The 18,304-nt window shown below is 38.2% G+C and overlaps 1 protein-coding gene across 1 annotated transcript; it reads right to left on the minus strand.

Moving 5' to 3' along the window:
• Positions 1 to 13,578: 13,578 nt before the first annotated feature.
• On the minus strand, positions 13,579 to 17,703 carry LOC114193378 (low affinity sulfate transporter 3-like). The gene is made up of 12 exons (XM_028083144.1): positions 17,040 to 17,703; positions 16,895 to 16,943; positions 16,534 to 16,741; positions 16,053 to 16,245; positions 15,843 to 15,908; positions 15,521 to 15,751; positions 15,312 to 15,438; positions 14,932 to 15,218; positions 14,377 to 14,570; positions 14,214 to 14,299; positions 14,029 to 14,105; positions 13,579 to 13,943 (listed from the first exon to the last, which is right to left on the minus strand). The coding sequence occupies exons 1-12, from the start codon at positions 17,340 to 17,342 to the stop codon at positions 13,800 to 13,802; spliced, it is 1,965 nt and encodes a 654-aa protein (XP_027938945.1). The 5' UTR covers positions 17,343 to 17,703; the 3' UTR covers positions 13,579 to 13,799.
• Positions 17,704 to 18,304: the final 601 nt, after the last annotated feature.

Raw genomic sequence — 18,304 nt, forward strand, 5'->3', positions numbered from 1 at the left:
TTCTTCCTACCCAAAACGTTTCTCTTTATTTCTCATATTTCATAAATGCAAACGAATGACACTACTAGCCGTTAAATATAATGATAATTTGGTATTTTCTAACTTGCATATTTTGCAGCGGTTTGGACGAACCTCAAATTTAGCATTTACTGCATTATTACCTCGACGCCTTTTCCCTTTGCCCATGAAGTAAAGGGTGTCAAATTTTTTTAGTGTATTGGGAAAATATAAATAACCAAGATCAAGAATCACTAATGACAGTGATAAAGATTGAACAAAAACGATTTGTGAACCCTAACTATTTGACTCTCTAGATTCTATTTCAGTTCTGTTACACGCACCAAAGGACCTGTGCCTAGATTATTATCTTCTTACATGGAAAAGATAAATAAAAAAGGCAAAATGGGAGGGAGAGTTTTCAAATCCCGCGCCAAGATTAAATTTTTAGGAAATGCTTTCCAAATTTAATCGACTAAGTAGTCAAGAAAATTAATTTCAATGGATACATGTTAGCATCAAATTTTCACTTGAATCTTAGGTGGTTTATTTGTTTGATCTATGTTTAATTTTCTTTTTATTTATTTTATTATTGTTAATTGTTAATGTATATTCTAATTTCCAAAATATAGAAAAAAAATAATATTAATTTTTTTAATTCAAAAATAAAAGAAAATTATTTACTTGAACCAAAACAAATGTACAAGTTCATAATTATTCTGTCAAATTTTTTTAACACAAAAATAAATGATTTTTTAATACATATCACTAATAAATTATACGTCAAATTTTTAATTTAACACAAAAATGTACAAATGCATGAATAATTAGTGATTGTATTGTCAATTTTGCACTAATAAACTAGGAAACCAAATTCTCATATTGGAATGGAATTGAATGTTAGAGCTTTACAGTATTGTGAACTATTGTTATAAAATTTGAATTATAACAATATAACATACATGTGTTTCTATTTAAAAATTTTAACATCAATTTCATGTTATATTTATTTATACGGGACCAAATTACATAATACACATACATTTTACTTTAACAACGACTGGTGCATATCCATTTCATTTTAATGTAATATATATGTGTTTCTATTTAAAAATTTTAACATCCATTTCATGTTGTATTTATTTTGTACGAGACCCTATTACACAATATGCCTACATTTTACTCTAATAATGACCCGTCCATGCGCATTTTAATATAATATACATTGTGTTTTTATTTAAAAATTTTAACATCAATTTCATGTTGTATTTATTTTGTACGGGACCATATTACATAATATGCATACATCTTACTTAAATAATGACCCATACATATACATTTCATTTTAATATATATATATATATATATATATATATATATTGGATAATCTTAATATTACCATTTTAAATACAAAAATAAAATGTGTGTACACATCAAGAGTTAACTATTATAAATTTAATGTCTACGTTGATAACAACATCTGTATGTATTGTTGTTTAAAATTTTTAAAATCACTTTTATAATACTCTAACTTTTTAACAGGGACCATATCTTACAATATGTTTGCATTTTTTTATTTTTCTTTAAGTTTATTATTCATATGGACAATACTTTTGTACGGGATCAAAATTTAAAATATACCTACATTTTATTTATTTAATAATTCAAAAAAAGAAACATGTTCAAAAACATCAAATAATTAACTCAGAGGTGATGTTTACATTGATAACAATATATTGTATTTTTTTTAATTTTAACCTTGAATTCATATTAAATTTTTAATAAAATTACATTTCACAGCACTTCATTCATATTTACATTACATGCTACTTTTTATAACAATAAAATATAGTAATATAAATAAATAATTCATTCAAAAATAACAAAAACAATATTAATTTTTTTAATCTAAATTATTAATAAAATGACCCAAACATATTGAAAAGACACCTGAATCTATTATTACTATACCTTGCCAACAAAATTACAATCTTCAAATTTATTCTTAAATGTAATTATTTTAATATCTAAAACATATTTACATGTTCATATAAATTATGCTAAAAATAATAATAATTTAATTTAATTTTTCACTAATATAATGTATAACATTTAAACAAAATACATACAACAACAATAACACAAAAACAAAAAGAAACTCGTGTGTACGCACGGGTTTCATTCTAGTATATATATAAAAGATCTTTTAATGTTTATATTTATTTTCTAATTTTACTATTTAAATAATTTTTTAAAATTAAATTAATTATTTTATCATATTATTTTTTAAGTAACTATTTCTTTAAATTTTAACTATTTTTTATTTGATTGTTCGTTTAAACTTAGATTATCTATAAAATAAATAAAAACTACTAAAAATAAAATTATTTATATTTAATAATAATAATTTTGAAAATAATTTTGTTATTTTTATTATGATAAAAAAAAGTGAACACGTGTATTTTCACCAATATTAATAAAAAAATCAAAAATGTAATTTAACTTTTAAAATATAATATAAAAATATGTTTGACCTAATGTCTAGATATATAAACATAAACTATAAACTATGGTACAGATGACAATGGATCGATATTATCTGCTTCATTATTCATTGAACATATGTCACAAATTATATATGCAGGTTTCTTTTTGTTTTATATGCGTAGATACCTATAGTTATTTTTATATCTAATTTTTAAAAAATTTAAAATAAAATGTTTAAAAAAATAAATCTTTAAAATTTAAACTTAGATTAAAAAAATATTTTTTAAGTACAATTTAAATTAAATTACTGAATCATCATCGATATATAAAATAATTTATTAATTTTTAAATACCAATTTTACCCTTTAAGTATAATAATTTTTTAATTTTTTAAAAATTAACCGTTACTTTTACAAGCTTTTTATAAAATCGGCTATCTCTGTTTCTTCTCTACTTATTTATTTATCAATGGTTATTCTTTCATCTGTTCTGATATATTTCACTTTATTTTTAATAAATATAATTTAGTATATAAATATTACCTTAATAACATTACAATATTATCACCTATTAATATAATGTCACACATATTTAAAAAATACATACACACAGGCGCGATAGCGGCTGTGTTTACGCTAGTAAAATATTAATGTAAATAAAATTGGTCTTTTTAAAAAGCAAATTTACTTTAGGTACGTCAAAATATAAAATTTAAACAATTAATCATTTTTACAAAATATTTAAATTATATATATATATATATATATATATATATATATATATTATATGAAGTTAAATTTTAAATTATTCTTCAATAATTTATATATTTCTCATTAATAATTTTATTTTGATCACTTGAATTTAAAAGAAAAATGTTTAATATAAAATTCTCTAATAAATTAAAATTTATGAGTCAAATATCATGATACTCATACTTAATCTATCAATAAATGGATAATTATTATAAATACTTACTATCATTAGCCAGAAGTATTCATTAATAATATTTATTTAGTATCCATTTCATATATGTGTGAGTACTGTAAGGCCCAGATTTTTCTGCCCTAAAGCCTTAAGGGCTGCCCTTGAGTTATTGGGCCTTAGGGCTGGCCCAAAAGATAAAGTCACTCGAGTCTGACCTAGTTCCTCACTTTTCAGATTTCTCCTACCTTGGTGCTTAGAGTCGCAGTCGTACTCTCCCCGTTAGGGTTCCACCGTGTTGACAATCCGCCTCCCGTTTGGCCGTTCTTAGCTCACGTAAGTGCTCTCGGACTCGTAGTTTCCTTTCCTTGGTCTGTTTTTCGTAAGCTGTTGTTAGGGTTCAGAATTGACCCATTCTCGCACTGTTTTCCAACTTCGAGTCCGCTCCTAGAAGCTGTTCGTCCTCCACAGTTTGGGTGTCGAGGTTTTCAGCTAGCTTGTCCAGGTACGGGAAGCTAGAACCTCATTGTTACTGTGTTTGTAAACTGTTTGGCGATACACTTTATGATTCTTGAACGTGTATGTTGTGGAGATCGCTTGAAATGGTTGGTGTGTTGTTGGTTTGTGCAAAATACGTCTTTTACAGGCATGGCAGTGGCGGGGATTGTTAAACTCGCCCAGGCGAGCATGTCTCGCCCAGGCGAGGGTAGCAGAGGCTCGCCCAGGCCTTCTCGCGCAAGTGGTCGCCTAGGCGACTCGCTCAACTTCGAGCAAGCGAGCGTCTCGCCCAGGCGAGGCAAGTCTCGCCTAAGCGAGAACGTGCGGAGGCCCCTGTTCCATATTCGCGAACTCTCGCCTAGGCGGAGAGGACTCGCCTAAGCGAGAGACTCTCGCCTGGGCGAGACTCCTCAGCCTGAGCGACGGATTGAGCGAGGATGCGATCAGTTTGGGGTTTTCATGTCTTTTGGTGGCTGAACTGTATTCTATTGTACTATTATGTGATGGTATGAGTGGAAATTGCTCAAGTATGCTTGTATGTCGAGGTGTATGTGTATATATATATGATGGATTGCTATGTATGCGTGACATGATTCATAAATGATGAATGATGAGTGTTGTGGGAACTTGGCATGTGAGATGCATGAGCGTTTTGGAACTAAAGGAACATGGTATTGACATGAGATGAGATCCTAGACTCATGGGATGGTGATGATCAGATGTATGGATTCAAAATGTGATGCGTATGAGGAATAAATCTCAGGGATGGGTATGGAATTGTAAACATGATTTTGATGTTCTCCTACTGCTGTTTTATGAATGTTGGTCCGTGTCAGCATGTAATTCCTTGGTGTCTCTAGGTGAGACCTCCAGGGCTACGCTTCAGTGGTCTGGACGTAATTCCATGGCCCTTGTTAGTGGGTGTCCATGGTGGTGCCCCATCTGTATAACTAGGTAAGGATTCAAGGTAAGGTTGCATCCTGACACTCTGAGGAGCCAGTTAGTCTCACCTAGAGCGGACTGACTCCTGTGGTGAGGGTAGTAGGAGGCCTGAAATCCATTAAGGGCTAACCTTGTGGTGAGGGAAATTTGATTCATCGTAACACTTGTAACACATAGCTCGGGGATGAGCAGCTCAGGGTCGAGCAGAGGTATCCACCACAAGTGCAAGCATCCGCTGAATCTGACTAAGTTATACGTATCCGGATGAGTCGAGTTGAGTCATAGTGTAATGATTGAGAGTCATAACATGTTTGGTTGATGTTTGGATATTGAATGGCGAGAAATATATTTTTGATTGTATGATAAAAGTGTTGTTGGCTCTAGCTTACCCTGTGTATTGTATGGTTGTCTTGTATGTGGTTCTTCTTTCGTGCGATGATCATCAATTTAATTGATGGGAGCAGATGGGCGAGGTTCCAGAGGTCAGCAAGGAAGTGGAGATTCTGCTGCATAGTCCGCGTGGTCTAGTTGTTATTTCTGCATGAGTTCATTTAGGGTTGCGACCCATGTATCTGTTCGTCATTAGTTTTATGCACTCAGGTTAACTTTTTCTCTAGTTTCTTTTGGGCATCGTGGTGTGCCATGGGTTGTATGGAGTTGATCCCAGACCGCGTTTTATGTTATCTTTATCGTGACACTCCTTTAATTTCACGTACTTAATTAAATGGGGTGTTACATTTATGGTATCAGAGCGGTCATTCCTTAGGTCTGTGGACTTGGGTTGTCCACTTAGCTTTCTCTGTGTGTCTCTGAGTGTTCAGTTAAAATTCTTTCCTTTATCAAGTCTAACCAAGTGATTTTCTGTGTGCCAGTGGACTATGGCACTTCCTCGTCGAGCTTCTCAATCATCCCAGGGGGACACACCCGATATCGCCAGAGCCATAGAGGCGATGGTAGCAGCTATGGCACAGCAGAGTACTGCGATGATGCAACATCATGAGGCATCCATGCAGCGACAGGCGGCGTCGCTTGAGCAGTAGCAGGCAGTGATGCAACAGATGGAGGCTACGAGGTTAGCTGCTGAGGATGCTCATCGGCAGCATATGGAGGCCCTCCGCCAGCTGGAGGAGAACAGGGCGGCTGCCCTTGTGTTTGGTCCTAAACCACGACCTGTAGAGAGAATGGAGCCTGGAGGACTTTCTGAAGCACCACCCGGCGAAGTTTGACGAGAAGACTAGTCTTGACGCCGCAGACCAATGGCTGAAGGACCTGGAGCGCATCTATGATGCGAAGATGTGCCCTGCAGAGAACAGGTTGGCGTTCTCTGTGGACATGCTCACGGGGGAGGCGGAGCATTGGTGGAGCAGCACCAGATCCATCCTGGAGGAGAGGGATGCGCCAGTGTCATGGGAGACTTTCAGGGAGAGATTCCTATTCGAGTACTTTCCTGACAGCATCCGGTATGCCAAGGAGGTGGAATTCCTCCAGTTGACCCAGGGAGGGAAGACAGTAGCAGAGTATGTTAAGAGGTTCAAACACCTCAGCCATTTCTACACCCTACCACTTGATGAGGAGTGGCGATGCAGGAAGTTCGAGAATGGGCTTCGCGGTGATATTCGCTTGATGGTGGCACCCTTGTCCATCAAGGATTTTGCTGCTCTGGTAGAGAAGGCCAGAGTAATGGAGAAGATGAAGCGTGAGGTGGAAGGTCAGCACCCACAACAGCCACAGCCACCTCAGAGGATCGGTGGACCATCTGGGTCCAGGCCCAAACATGAGGAGTGGAGGAGACCGTATGATAGACCACACCATCAGCCTTAGGAGTCTAGGAGCTTTTCTCCTCAGCAGGGCTGAGTTCGGTGTTGCACATGTGGAGGACCCCACCCGAGGTACGCTTGTCCACGTAGGGAGGGTTACCGTAGGTGCAACAACTGTGGCAAGGAAGGCCACTTTGGGAGGGATTGTCCCAACCTTGCCAGGGCAGCGACACGCCCTCCAATTTAGACACCCCATCAGCATCAGGGGAGAGACAGAGGCAACAGGCCTCAGGCGACGGACAGAGTCTATGCCATAACCGGAGCTGAGGCTGCAGGTTCAGGTAACCTTGTTATGGGTTATTGTGTGATTTCTGGGATGAGATGTTGTGTGCTATATGATTCTGGAGCGACACATTCTTTTGTGTCAAATGCATGTGTGGAACGGTTGGGTCTGCCGGTGCGCGAGCTGCAGTGTGAGCTTGCGGTGTCTACTCCGATGTCGGGTTTGGTCAGGACGTCGTTGTTGTGTGCTAGGCTTCCAGTGGAGGTAGAGGAGCGTAGGTACAGGGTGAACTTAATCTGCCTACCTCTACAGGAGTTGGAAGTGATCTTAGGAATGAATTGGCTCTCTGCCAATCGCATTCTGATAGATTGTCGGGAGAAGAAGTTGTTGTTTCCCGACTCAGAGGAGCCTGAGTTGGTGTCTTCCCAGGGTGTTATGAAGGAACTACAGGACGGTGCGCAATGCTACATGATCTTCACACATATGGAGGTGGAGAAAGGAGAGACGACGTCTGTGATACCAGTCGTCCAGGATTTTGTGGATGTGTTTCCGGAGGAGGTACCAGGGTTGCCTCCCAGTACAGAGGTGGAGTTCTCTATTGATCTAGTCCCAGGAACAGGCCCGATCTCGATGGCCCTATATCGCATGGCTCCAGCAGAGTTGGTAGAGCTCAAGAAACAGATAGAAGATCTGATGGAGAAACAGTTCATCCGACCCAGCACTTCGCCTTGGGGAGCACCAGTGTTGTTGGTGAAGAAGAAGGACGGGAGTTTGCGTCTATGTGTGGACTACAGACAATTGAACAAGATGACGATCAAGAATAAGTATCCACTCCCGAGAATTGATGACTTGATGGATCAGTTGCATGGGTCATCAATGTTCTCGAAGATAGATCTGCGATCGGGTTATCATCAGATTTTGGTAAAGGCTGATGATGTACAGAAGACAGCCTTCAGGTCGAGGTATGGCCACTATGAGTACGTGGTTATGCCGTTTGGCGTGACCAATGCGCCAGCGGTGTTCATGGACTACATGAACAGGATCTTCCGGCCTTTCCTAGATAAGTTTGTCGTGGTCTTCATAGACGACATCCTTATCTACTCCAGGACTCAGGAGGAACATGCAGAACACCTGAGGTTGGTGCTTGATGTTTTGAGAGAGAAGCAGCTGTATGCCAAGTTGTCTAAGTGTGAGTTCTGGATGGATAAGGTTCAGTTTTTGGGGCATGTGATATCAGCCCAAGGGATTGCAGTGGATCCAACGAAGGTCGAGGCAGTGGTAAATTGGGAAAGTCCTAAATCAGCCACAGAGATCAAGAGCTTTGTGGGGTTAGCGGGCTACTATAGGAGATTCATAGAGGGATTCTCTAAGATAGTGGCACCTCTGACTTTGCTTACCCAGAAGGACCAACCTTTCACCTGAACGGATAAGTGTGAGGAGAGCTTCCAAGAGATAAAGAGGAGGTTGACGAGTGCTCCTATATTGGTAATTCCGGATGTGGGGAAACCGTTTGAAGTCTACTGCGACGCGTCTCATCTTGGACTTGGTTGTGTCTTGATGCAAGAAAAGAAGGCAGTGGCATATGCTTCACGACAACTTAAGGTGCATGAGCGTAATTACCCCACTCATGACCTTGAGTTGGCAGCGATAGTATTTGCCTTGAAGATCTGGAGGCACTATCTTTATGGTGCTCAGTTTCAGGTGTTCAGCGACCACAAGAGTTTAAAGTACTTGTTTGACCAGAAGAAGCTGAACATGAGACAGAGGAGATGGATGAAATTCCTAAAGGACTATGACTTCGAGCTCCTATATCATCCGGGGAAGACAAATGTGGTGGCAGATGCTCTGAGTAGGAAGACGGTACATACGACACATCTCATGATAAAAGAGGTGGAGCTACTAGAGAAGTTTAGAGACATGAGGATACAGGTGGAGTTAGGGTCCGAGTCCATTAGGTGTAGTACCCTTACTATATCTAGTGACTTCTTGGACTCGATCAGAGAGAGGCAGTCGTTGGATGCTGGTCTGAACAGAGTTAGAGAACAACTTGGGTCGGATGAGGCTAGAGATTTTGCTCTGGGTGATGATGGTATACTGCGGTTTCAGAGTAGGGTATGCGTACCTGATGATGCGGAGGTGAGAAAGTTGATCCTTGAGGAAGGACACAAGAGTCGTCTTAGCTTACATCCTGGCATGACTAAGATGTACCAGGGCCTCAAGGAAACTTTCTGGTGGCAGGGGATGAAGAAGGATGTGGCACAGTTTGTATCCGCCTGTCTGACTTGTTAGAAGGCGAAGGTGGAGCACCAGAGACTCGGAGGAATCCTACAGCCTTTAGAGATACCGGTGTGGATATGGGACAACATCTCCATGGACTTTGTGACTCATCTTCCACGGACTTTTAGAGGACATGAAACCATCTGGGTGATAGTGGATCGATTGACCAAGAGTGCACACTTTTTGGCGATGAACTTGAGGATGTCCATGGCCAAGTTGGCCCAGCTGTACGTCAAAGAGATTGTGAGGTTGCATGGGGTACCTTCGAGCATAGTCTCCGACAGAGACCCACGGTTTACATCCCGGTTTTGATAAACCTTACAGGAGGCATTGGGAACAAAGTTGACTATGAGCTCAGCTTATCACCCTCAGACCGATGGCCAGTCTAAGAGGACGATCCAGTCGTTAGAAGATTTGTTAAGAACTTGCATATTGGATCATCTGTGTGCTTGGGACGAGGTATTGCCTTTGATAGAGTTCACCTACAACAACAGCTTTCATGCGAGCATTGGCATGACGCCATACAAGGCTCTTTACGGCAAGAGGTGTAGGACTCCTCTTTGCTGGTACCAGGATGGAGAAGCAATGTTGGTTAGATCAGAGTTGTTAGAGCAGACCACCGAGAAGGTGAGGATGGTGAGAGATAGGATGTTGGCTTCGCAGAGTAGGCAGAAGGCCTATGTGGATCGCAGGAGGAGGCCTTTGGAGTTTGCAGCGGGAGATCATGTATTCTTGAGGGTGACTCGAACCACGGGCGTGAGAAGGGCTCTCCGCTCAAGGAAGCTTTCGCCTAAATTCCTTGGCCCATATCAGATCACGAGGAGGATCGGGCCGGTGGCCTACGAGATAACTTTCCCCCCGTAGTTGGCAAACCTTCATCCAGTGTTTCATGTGTCACAACTGAGGAAGTATGTATTTGATCCGGCCCACGTGTTGGAAGCTGAGGATATACAGATCAGGGAAGATCTCACGGTGGAAGTACCACCCATCGCTCTTGAGGATAGTAAGGTTGAGGAACGTCAAGAAAAGACCGTCAGTCTTGTCAAAGTCATATGGGATCGGAGAACGAGTGACTCGACTTGGGAGTTAGAGGAGGACATGAGAAAATCACATCCACATCTGGTTACCTAGTGAGTCTTTATTTTCGAGGTCGAAAATTTTGTTGTTGGGGAGAATGTAAGGCCCAAATTTTTCTGCCCTAAAGCCTTAAGGGCTGCCCTTAAGCTATTGGGCCTTAGGGCTGGCCCAAAAGATAAAGCAACTCGAGTCTGACCTAGTTCCTCACTTTCAGATTTCTCCTACCTTGGTGCTTAGAGCCGCAACCGCACTCTCCCCGTTAGGGTTCCACCGTGTTGACAATCCGCCACCCGTTTGGCCGTTCCTAGCTCACGTCAATGCTCTCGGACTCGTAGTTTCCTTTCCTTGGTTTGTTTTTCGTAAGCTGTTGTTAGGGTTCCGAACTGACCCATTCTTGCACTGTTTTCCAGCTTCGAGTCCGCTCCTAGAAGCTGTTCGTCCTCCACAGTTTGGGTGTCGAGGTTTTCAGCTAGCTTGTCCAGATACGGGAAGCTAGAACCTCACTGTTACTGTGTTTGTAAAGTATTTGGCGATACACTTTATGATTCTTGAACGTGTATGTTGTGGAGATCGCTTGAAATGGTTGGTGTGTTGTTGGTTTGTGCAAAATACGTCTTTCACAGACATGGCAGTGGCGGGAATTGTTAAACTCGCCCAGGCGAGCATGTCTCGCCCAGGCGAGGCGAGCAGAGGCTCGCCCAGGCCTTCTCGCACAAGTGGTCGCCTAGGCGACTCGCTCAACTTCGAGCAAGCGAGCGTCTCGCCCAGGCGAGGCAAGTCTCGCCTAACCGAGAACGTGCGGAGGCCCCTATTCCATATTCACGAACTCTCGCCTAGGCGGAGAGGACTCGCCTGAGCGAGAGACTCTCGCCTAGGCGAGACTCCCCAGCCTGAGCGACGGTTTGAGCGAGGATGCGATCAGTTTGGGGTTTTCATGTCTTTTGGTGGCTGAACTGTATTCTATTGTAGTATTATGTGATGGTATGAGTGGAAATTGCTCAGGTATGCTTGTATGTCGAGGTGTATGTGTATATATATATATATATATATATATATATATATATATATATATATATATATATATATATATATATATATATATATATATATGATGGATTCCTATGTATGCGTGACATGATTCATAAATGATGAATGATGAGTGTTGTGGGAACTTGGCATGTGAAATGCATGAGCGTTTTGGAACTAAAGGAACATGGTATTGACATGAGATGAGACCTTAGACTCATGGGATGGTGATGATCAGATGTATGGATTCAAAATGTGATGCATATGAGGAATAAATCTCAGGGATGGGTATGGAATTGTAAACATGATTTTGATGTTCTCCTACTGCTGTTTTATGAATGTTGGTCCGTGTCAGCGTGTAATTCCTTGGGGTCTGTAGGTGAGACCTCCAGGGCTACGCTTCAGTGGTCGGGACGTAATTCCATGGCCCCTGTTAGTGGGTGTCCATGGTGGTGTCCCATCTGTATAACTAGGTAAGGTTGCATCCTGACACTCTGAGGAGCCAGTTAGTCTCACCTAGAGCGGACTGACTCCTGTGGTGAGGGTAGTAGGAGGCCTGAAATCCATTAAGGGCTAACCTTGTGGTGAGGGAAATTTGATTCATCGTAACACTTGTAACACATAGCTCAGGGATGAGCAGCTCAGGGTCGAGCAGAGGTATCCACCACAAGTGCAAGCATCCGCTGAATCTGACTAAGTTATACGTATCCGGATGAGTCGAGTTAAGTCATAGTGTAATGATTGAGAGTCATAACATGTTTGGTTGATGTTTGGATATTGAATGGCGAGAAATATATTTTTGATTGTATGATAAAAGTGTTGTTGGCTCTAGCTTACCCTGTGTATTGTATGGTTGTCTTGTATGTGGTTCTTCTTTCGTGCGATGATCATCAATTTAATTGATGGGAGCAGATGGGCGAGGTTCCAGAGGTCAGCAAGGAAGTGGAGATTCTGCTGCATAGTCCGCGTGGTCTAGTTGTTATTTCTGCATGAGTTCATTTAGGGTTGCGACCCATGTATCTGTTCGTCATTAGTTTTATGCACTCAGGTTAACTTTTTCTCTAGTTTCTTTTGGGCATCGTGGTGTGCCATGGGTTATATGGGGTTGATCCCAGACCGCGTTTTATGTTATCTTTATCGTAACACTCCTTTAATTTCACGTACTTAATTAAATGGGGTGTTACAGGTACAACTTTTTTTTTCATTCCTAGATATAAGTGAAATGAAGGAACACATAATTGTGTTTTTCATTTAAATAAATAATATTATCTATTTTTTATTAGAGTTAATAATATTTTTAGTTCATAAACTTATATGTGAAATCAATTTATATTTTAAATTTTGATACATTTTCTTTTCAAACTTTAATAGACATAGTATAGTTAACCCAATGATGTTAATTTTAAGTGCTACATGATGTTCCATATTGACATTCAAGTGATTTACATTATGTGACACAATTCAAGTTTAATGCCAACTTAAAACATGATCCTAAAAGAAGGTTAACGTTTGTTGTGTTAAAATAACTATATTAATGTATTTTTAAAGTTTGTTAATTAGAATAAATCAAAGTTTGAAAGAAAGACAAATTCAAATTTCATATAAGTTTTGAAACTAAAAACATACTTAACCCTCTTTTTAATATAAGTCTTACCGAAAGATTTTTTTTTTATTCTAAATTCTATCACTAATTATTTTTAAGAGAGTTTTATTAACATAAGAGTATGATAAAATTAAAATTTTTACAACTTTTTATTTATAACTTTCTGCAGCTTAAAATTAAATTATTATGTTTTATTAGTGCTTGATTTTTTTATTTTAGAATTCTTTTCATTTCACATTATCATGTTCTAATAAAAATGTGTTTATAAGACTAAAGTTTTAAATTTAAGAACGACTAAATATCATGCCACATTACATTACTTTATATGAACATGGATAATTTGTAATATAAACGAAGTTAAACACAGCCATTTTTCGATTGTAACAGTCATTTTCTGTCTCGCAGACCAAGTGTTTCAAAATATTCCTCAATTAATTTCTTTTAAATCTTTTATTCTCTAATTGTGTTTACTTGCCCTTTCCGTAGCATACATAATTTACTGTGATCATTCAATTAAGGTATGATAGAGACTATACTTACTCATTATTCTGTTACTTGAACAAGTTGGCAATTTTATGAAAATCCCAACATGTAACTAAATTAGCAAAATGATTAGTCCCATAGGAAAGAAAAGTAGGATGCACTTTAATTACATTTAAATCTTTATTTGAATTATATTTGAGTGGCCATTCAGCAGAAACATCACTCCCTGTCCAAAATTGAGATGTTATAACAAGGAGGTTTAGAAACCCCATCCAATATAGCATGGCATGATCCCTTTTTCGGTATAGATGTTCAGTTTGTGTTATACAAAATACATCACGCAAATTTATGTGCTTAGATATCCAATTATGCACTAACATTTTAAACAAAAACCAAACCCTGTGCAATAGATGAAGTTCAGAATGGGTGCACATACACATGATATGAATCAAGCTCTTGCAATTTTGGCAGAAAGGCATGCATCTACGGCTTCTCCAACAGTAAGGAAAACCCATTCTTTTCCAATCTTGTCTACGAAGTGTGCAAGCTTAAGCTTGTGGATTACTAGCCACCTTGGGTTCACCATAGCTAACTGCAAAAACAACATAACACCAAATGTTAGAACATAATGGAGACAATAAATTCAACGAATGTAATGAAATTCATGGTGGCCTCACTTCTACTCCACGGGAAAGCAACCTCTTGTGCAGTTCCTCAAGTGCTAGAATTCCAGAAGTATCAACATTCATCAGGTCTGTTAAACAGAATATGAAAGGGTCAATCAATGGCATAATATCAAATTTTATTGTGAATTTTCTGTCATTGAAGTTCTTTAAATCTGAAAAATGTAACTGAAACTCACTTGTCATGTCCAGAATTACTGCTTGGACTCGGCCCTTGGTGGATTCTTTAGGGTCATCTTCATCTTGCGAGACCCACTTGAGTATTCTGGAACAAGTGAAAAAATTCATACATGGTTCTAATTTGGGCTAAATCCCTCTGAAAATCATTTGTAAATTGCTTGCCTTTCTCTGACAAAATTAGCATTTGCAAAACAGAGTGAGCCAGAACTTATGCGAATCACTGTGATGCCCGGAGTGCTTATGGCCATGGGGTATTGAGTAACATCACAGAAGGCTTCTGTTCTTGGAACTCTACCTAGAACTTCTATTCCAGGTCGAATTGATTGAATCAGTATCTTTGCAAACGAAATTATCACCTGCACAATAACAGCAAATTCTCACATAATTAGAGTACATTGTGTAAACTTTCTTGCATTTGAAAATCATCATCTTTTGTAATAACTACTACTTTAAAAGTCACATTTACTTTGTTTTCTAAAGTGATTTATAGTAAACAAGTGAATGCAAATACTTACTAATAAAAATAAAAATTTATTGTTATTAGACTTATCATACAACCGTTATCGGATCATTATTAAATCATCTATTAATGTTTAATCTTAAGTTTAATATGCATATGCTTATGACTATGACTGAGGTCTATTTTATGTCTCTAATCAAAGAAATAACAGCACATAAAATAAGAGAGAGAAAAAGTTTAAATAGTCAATGGCTTACTGCAACAAGAAGGCCAATCTCTACTGTTGCAAACAAGACCCCAAGAAAAGCACCAATGCAGGCAAGAAAGTCCAACTTGTCAACCTTCCAAATATAGCAAGCCTCACTTAGGTCAATTAATCCAGGAAGAGCAGAGAGAATGATAGAGGCAAGGATAGCCACAGGGGTGTAGTATAAGAGCCTTGTAAACAATTCTAGGGACAAAAACACTGTAACAGCCATCACTATATTTGACACTGCTGTTTGACACCCAGCACTAAAATTCACTGCAGTTCTTGAGAAAGAACCTGAAATTGTTCACCAACAAACTTTAAATAAACAATTTTGGTGCACCTCAAACATAAGTGAAACTTTACAAATTAATTGGCTAAAGAAATCACCCGTTGCTACATAGCATGAAGTCAAAGATCCTGCAATGTTCATGAAGCCCATTGATAACATTTCCTTGTTCCCATCAAGATGGTATCCCTTAATGGAAGCAAAAGATCGACCAACCGCTATAGCTTCCTGAATCAGAACATCAAGTTACTCAACTGGGGAAAAAATAATAATAACAATTTGGAAAAAAGCAGAAAATGAATTGACTTACAGTCAGAGCTATAACTGCACAAATCAAACCAATTTTAGCTGCTTGTCCAACATGTGGACCATGGAGTTGCAACTGGTGCAGTGAACTTGGATTCAGACCTCCTTTGACATGCTTTATTATATTAACACCATGTTTATCAGCTCTAGACAAATATACGATCAAAGTTGATAGTATAACTGATAGAAGAGGAGCAACAGCAGGCAACCAGAAAAACTTTCTGTTTCTTCTTCCCTGATATGAGTTACATCACATACATCATTAAAACTTAGAATTTATCATAAAGATAGTGAGGTGGGTAAGCAGCAGAAATTTAAGTACTTACAATAAAACGGGTAATTAGAATGAAAATCAAGAATGAACATCCGAGGACAAAATTCAGAGGATTCCACTGTGAAATAAATAAAAAAAGAATGGTGTCAGATATTAGCTAGAAGTTCAGCTAAATATAAAGGATTCAAGTTTTTGAAGAAGAAAATTCGTAACTTTTATATGATTCTAAGTGAAATTTATCAGAACATGAATAGGGACTAACTTTTTCTCCTGAGGCAATTTGATGATGTAGTGACTTATAAACAGATGCCAACACTGATACTACATCTGTTTTGGAGGTAAAGTGACTAATCCCCAGCAAACCTTTGAGCTGCTGAAGACCTATAATGACGGCAGCGCCTGCCATGAATCCAACTAAGGCAGCATGCGAAAGAAAATCCACAAGAAAACCCAACCTGCAAGTGTTTAAAGATAATAAAAAGTGAGAACTACTAACTAGGGCCATGCTTGATTTCTTTCTCATGTTTTCACTTTTAAAACACTGTTTTCCAACACCATTCCATGTTATTCGTCAATGATTTGTTTCTCAAAATCTATTAAGTTTTGAGAATTTTTTCTAAAGCAAGTGTTTTAAAGACCAAAAAGTTTAAACAGCTCAGTGATGTTTTCTCGTTTTTTTTTCTGTTTTGTGGTCTTAGTTCAAGGGTGGAAACAAAAATTTCATAAACTGATGAGGAAACCACCTGAAAACACCAAATGCAGTTTGGAAAATTCCAGTGAAGAAAGTCACAGTAAAGACAAGATTTCTGTAGGCATGAGGATTGGCAACAGGATCTTCCACTTTTGGAACCAGAGAAGATAACAGCATTGACACCACAGCCACAGGTCCAATTGCAATTTCTCTTGAGCTCCCCATCATAGCATAAATAAGAGGAGGAATAACACTAGTATCTGAATGGAACAAAACAAAACAAAACCAACAGTGAAATTTAATAAAGTAAATGTTAATCCACAAAACAAAAGCACATTTTTTTTTCTATTCTGGTTATGCCAGTTTCTGGTGTGATATATCAGTAACAGTGTGAACTTAACCCAGGTACTTACACAGACCATATTCAGGAGCAACTTTTGCTAACGTAGCATACCCTATGCTCTGCAGTTTTCAAATGAGAAATCAAAGAATGAAGGGACAATTTCCATTGCATGCATTGCATTGAGAAAAGGGAAATAACATTGGTGAAGAAAGTACCTGGGGTATGCTGAGGCTGGCAAGAGTTAAACCAGCTAAGAGATCATCTTTGAACTTGGAGGCTTTGTAATCTCTTAACCAAGTAATGATAGGGAACAGATTCTGCAAGCATGAGAAAGCACGTCCATGGGAGGTTTTCCTCTTGGAAGAGAAGCAGAATTTGTTCCCATGAGGTAGAATGGTTTCTTTGACAGAAGTAAATATCTTCTTCCAAAGAGGGGGTGGATTGGGAGAATCAAGCACCCATTGGGACCTCTCTGTTTGACCATGTTCCTCAAGGTGAAATACTGGTTGTTCTCTCATATTGAAACTTAGAAGCTTCAATTCATGGTTGGTTGAAGTGTTTGGGTGAACTTTGGTCAGCTGTACTTATTGTACAATCTTGTCAGTTAAATACAACCAACACCACTCCTTCTTTTGACATATAGGGTCAATTTTTTTTGATGATTGCATGAAAGGGGTAGCAGAGAGGTGATAGAAGGCTATTCTGGAAGAGGCATTGTTGTGACACCACCTTCATTGGTTTGTGTCAAAAGTTGTGACTGGTTGGTTCATAGTATATAGAGTATATAGAGATATATAGAGACCCCCTTTAATATGAATCCATCACAGAGCATCTATTCCTACTTATGGGTAAAATTTTCTCTCAGGAGGATCTAGCTAAATTTCATTTCTAGCATCATTTCATTTTGCATGTAATGGAAGGGGAATATAGACAATTATATGTGGTTGGTGGTACCTCAGGCTCTAGGATAAAAAAGCTAGTAGTTATCATTGTATGGACTGCAATAATTCAAATAAGAATTTCATGTGAATATCAACAAGTGGTCGATTTGAGTGTATGGATTTAGATTCTTTAATTAAATGGTTAGAACTTTGAATCCTAATTTATGCATCACCCAGATGATTATTTTTATGACATGTTTGATTAAGATGAAAGAAAATACATAGAGAAGAAAATTCAGACCATTTTGTCTTTTAGTGGGAAAAATTGAAAAGGAAGAGAAAATTTAACTTTTGTAACTACTGTTTCAAGTTTCAAAATTTTCTTCCTTTCTTCTCTTTCTTGCTGTTATTCCAATTATTAGCTAAGTGATTTGTGGGAAGAGGTTAAAATGAAGAATGAAAAGAAAAATACTCCGTAATGCGTAAAAATACGAAGGATTTAATGAGATCTGGAAAAGGAATAAATATTGTGGCAGCCAATGTTGTCAGCAGTGAAAGAATCAGAATTGTCAATGCATTTTCAGATAAATAATCAATGC

The sequence above is a fragment of the Vigna unguiculata genome, chromosome 8 (genome assembly GCF_004118075.2).
Source record: "Vigna unguiculata cultivar IT97K-499-35 chromosome 8, ASM411807v1, whole genome shotgun sequence".
NCBI lineage: Eukaryota > Viridiplantae > Streptophyta > Magnoliopsida > Fabales > Fabaceae > Vigna > Vigna unguiculata.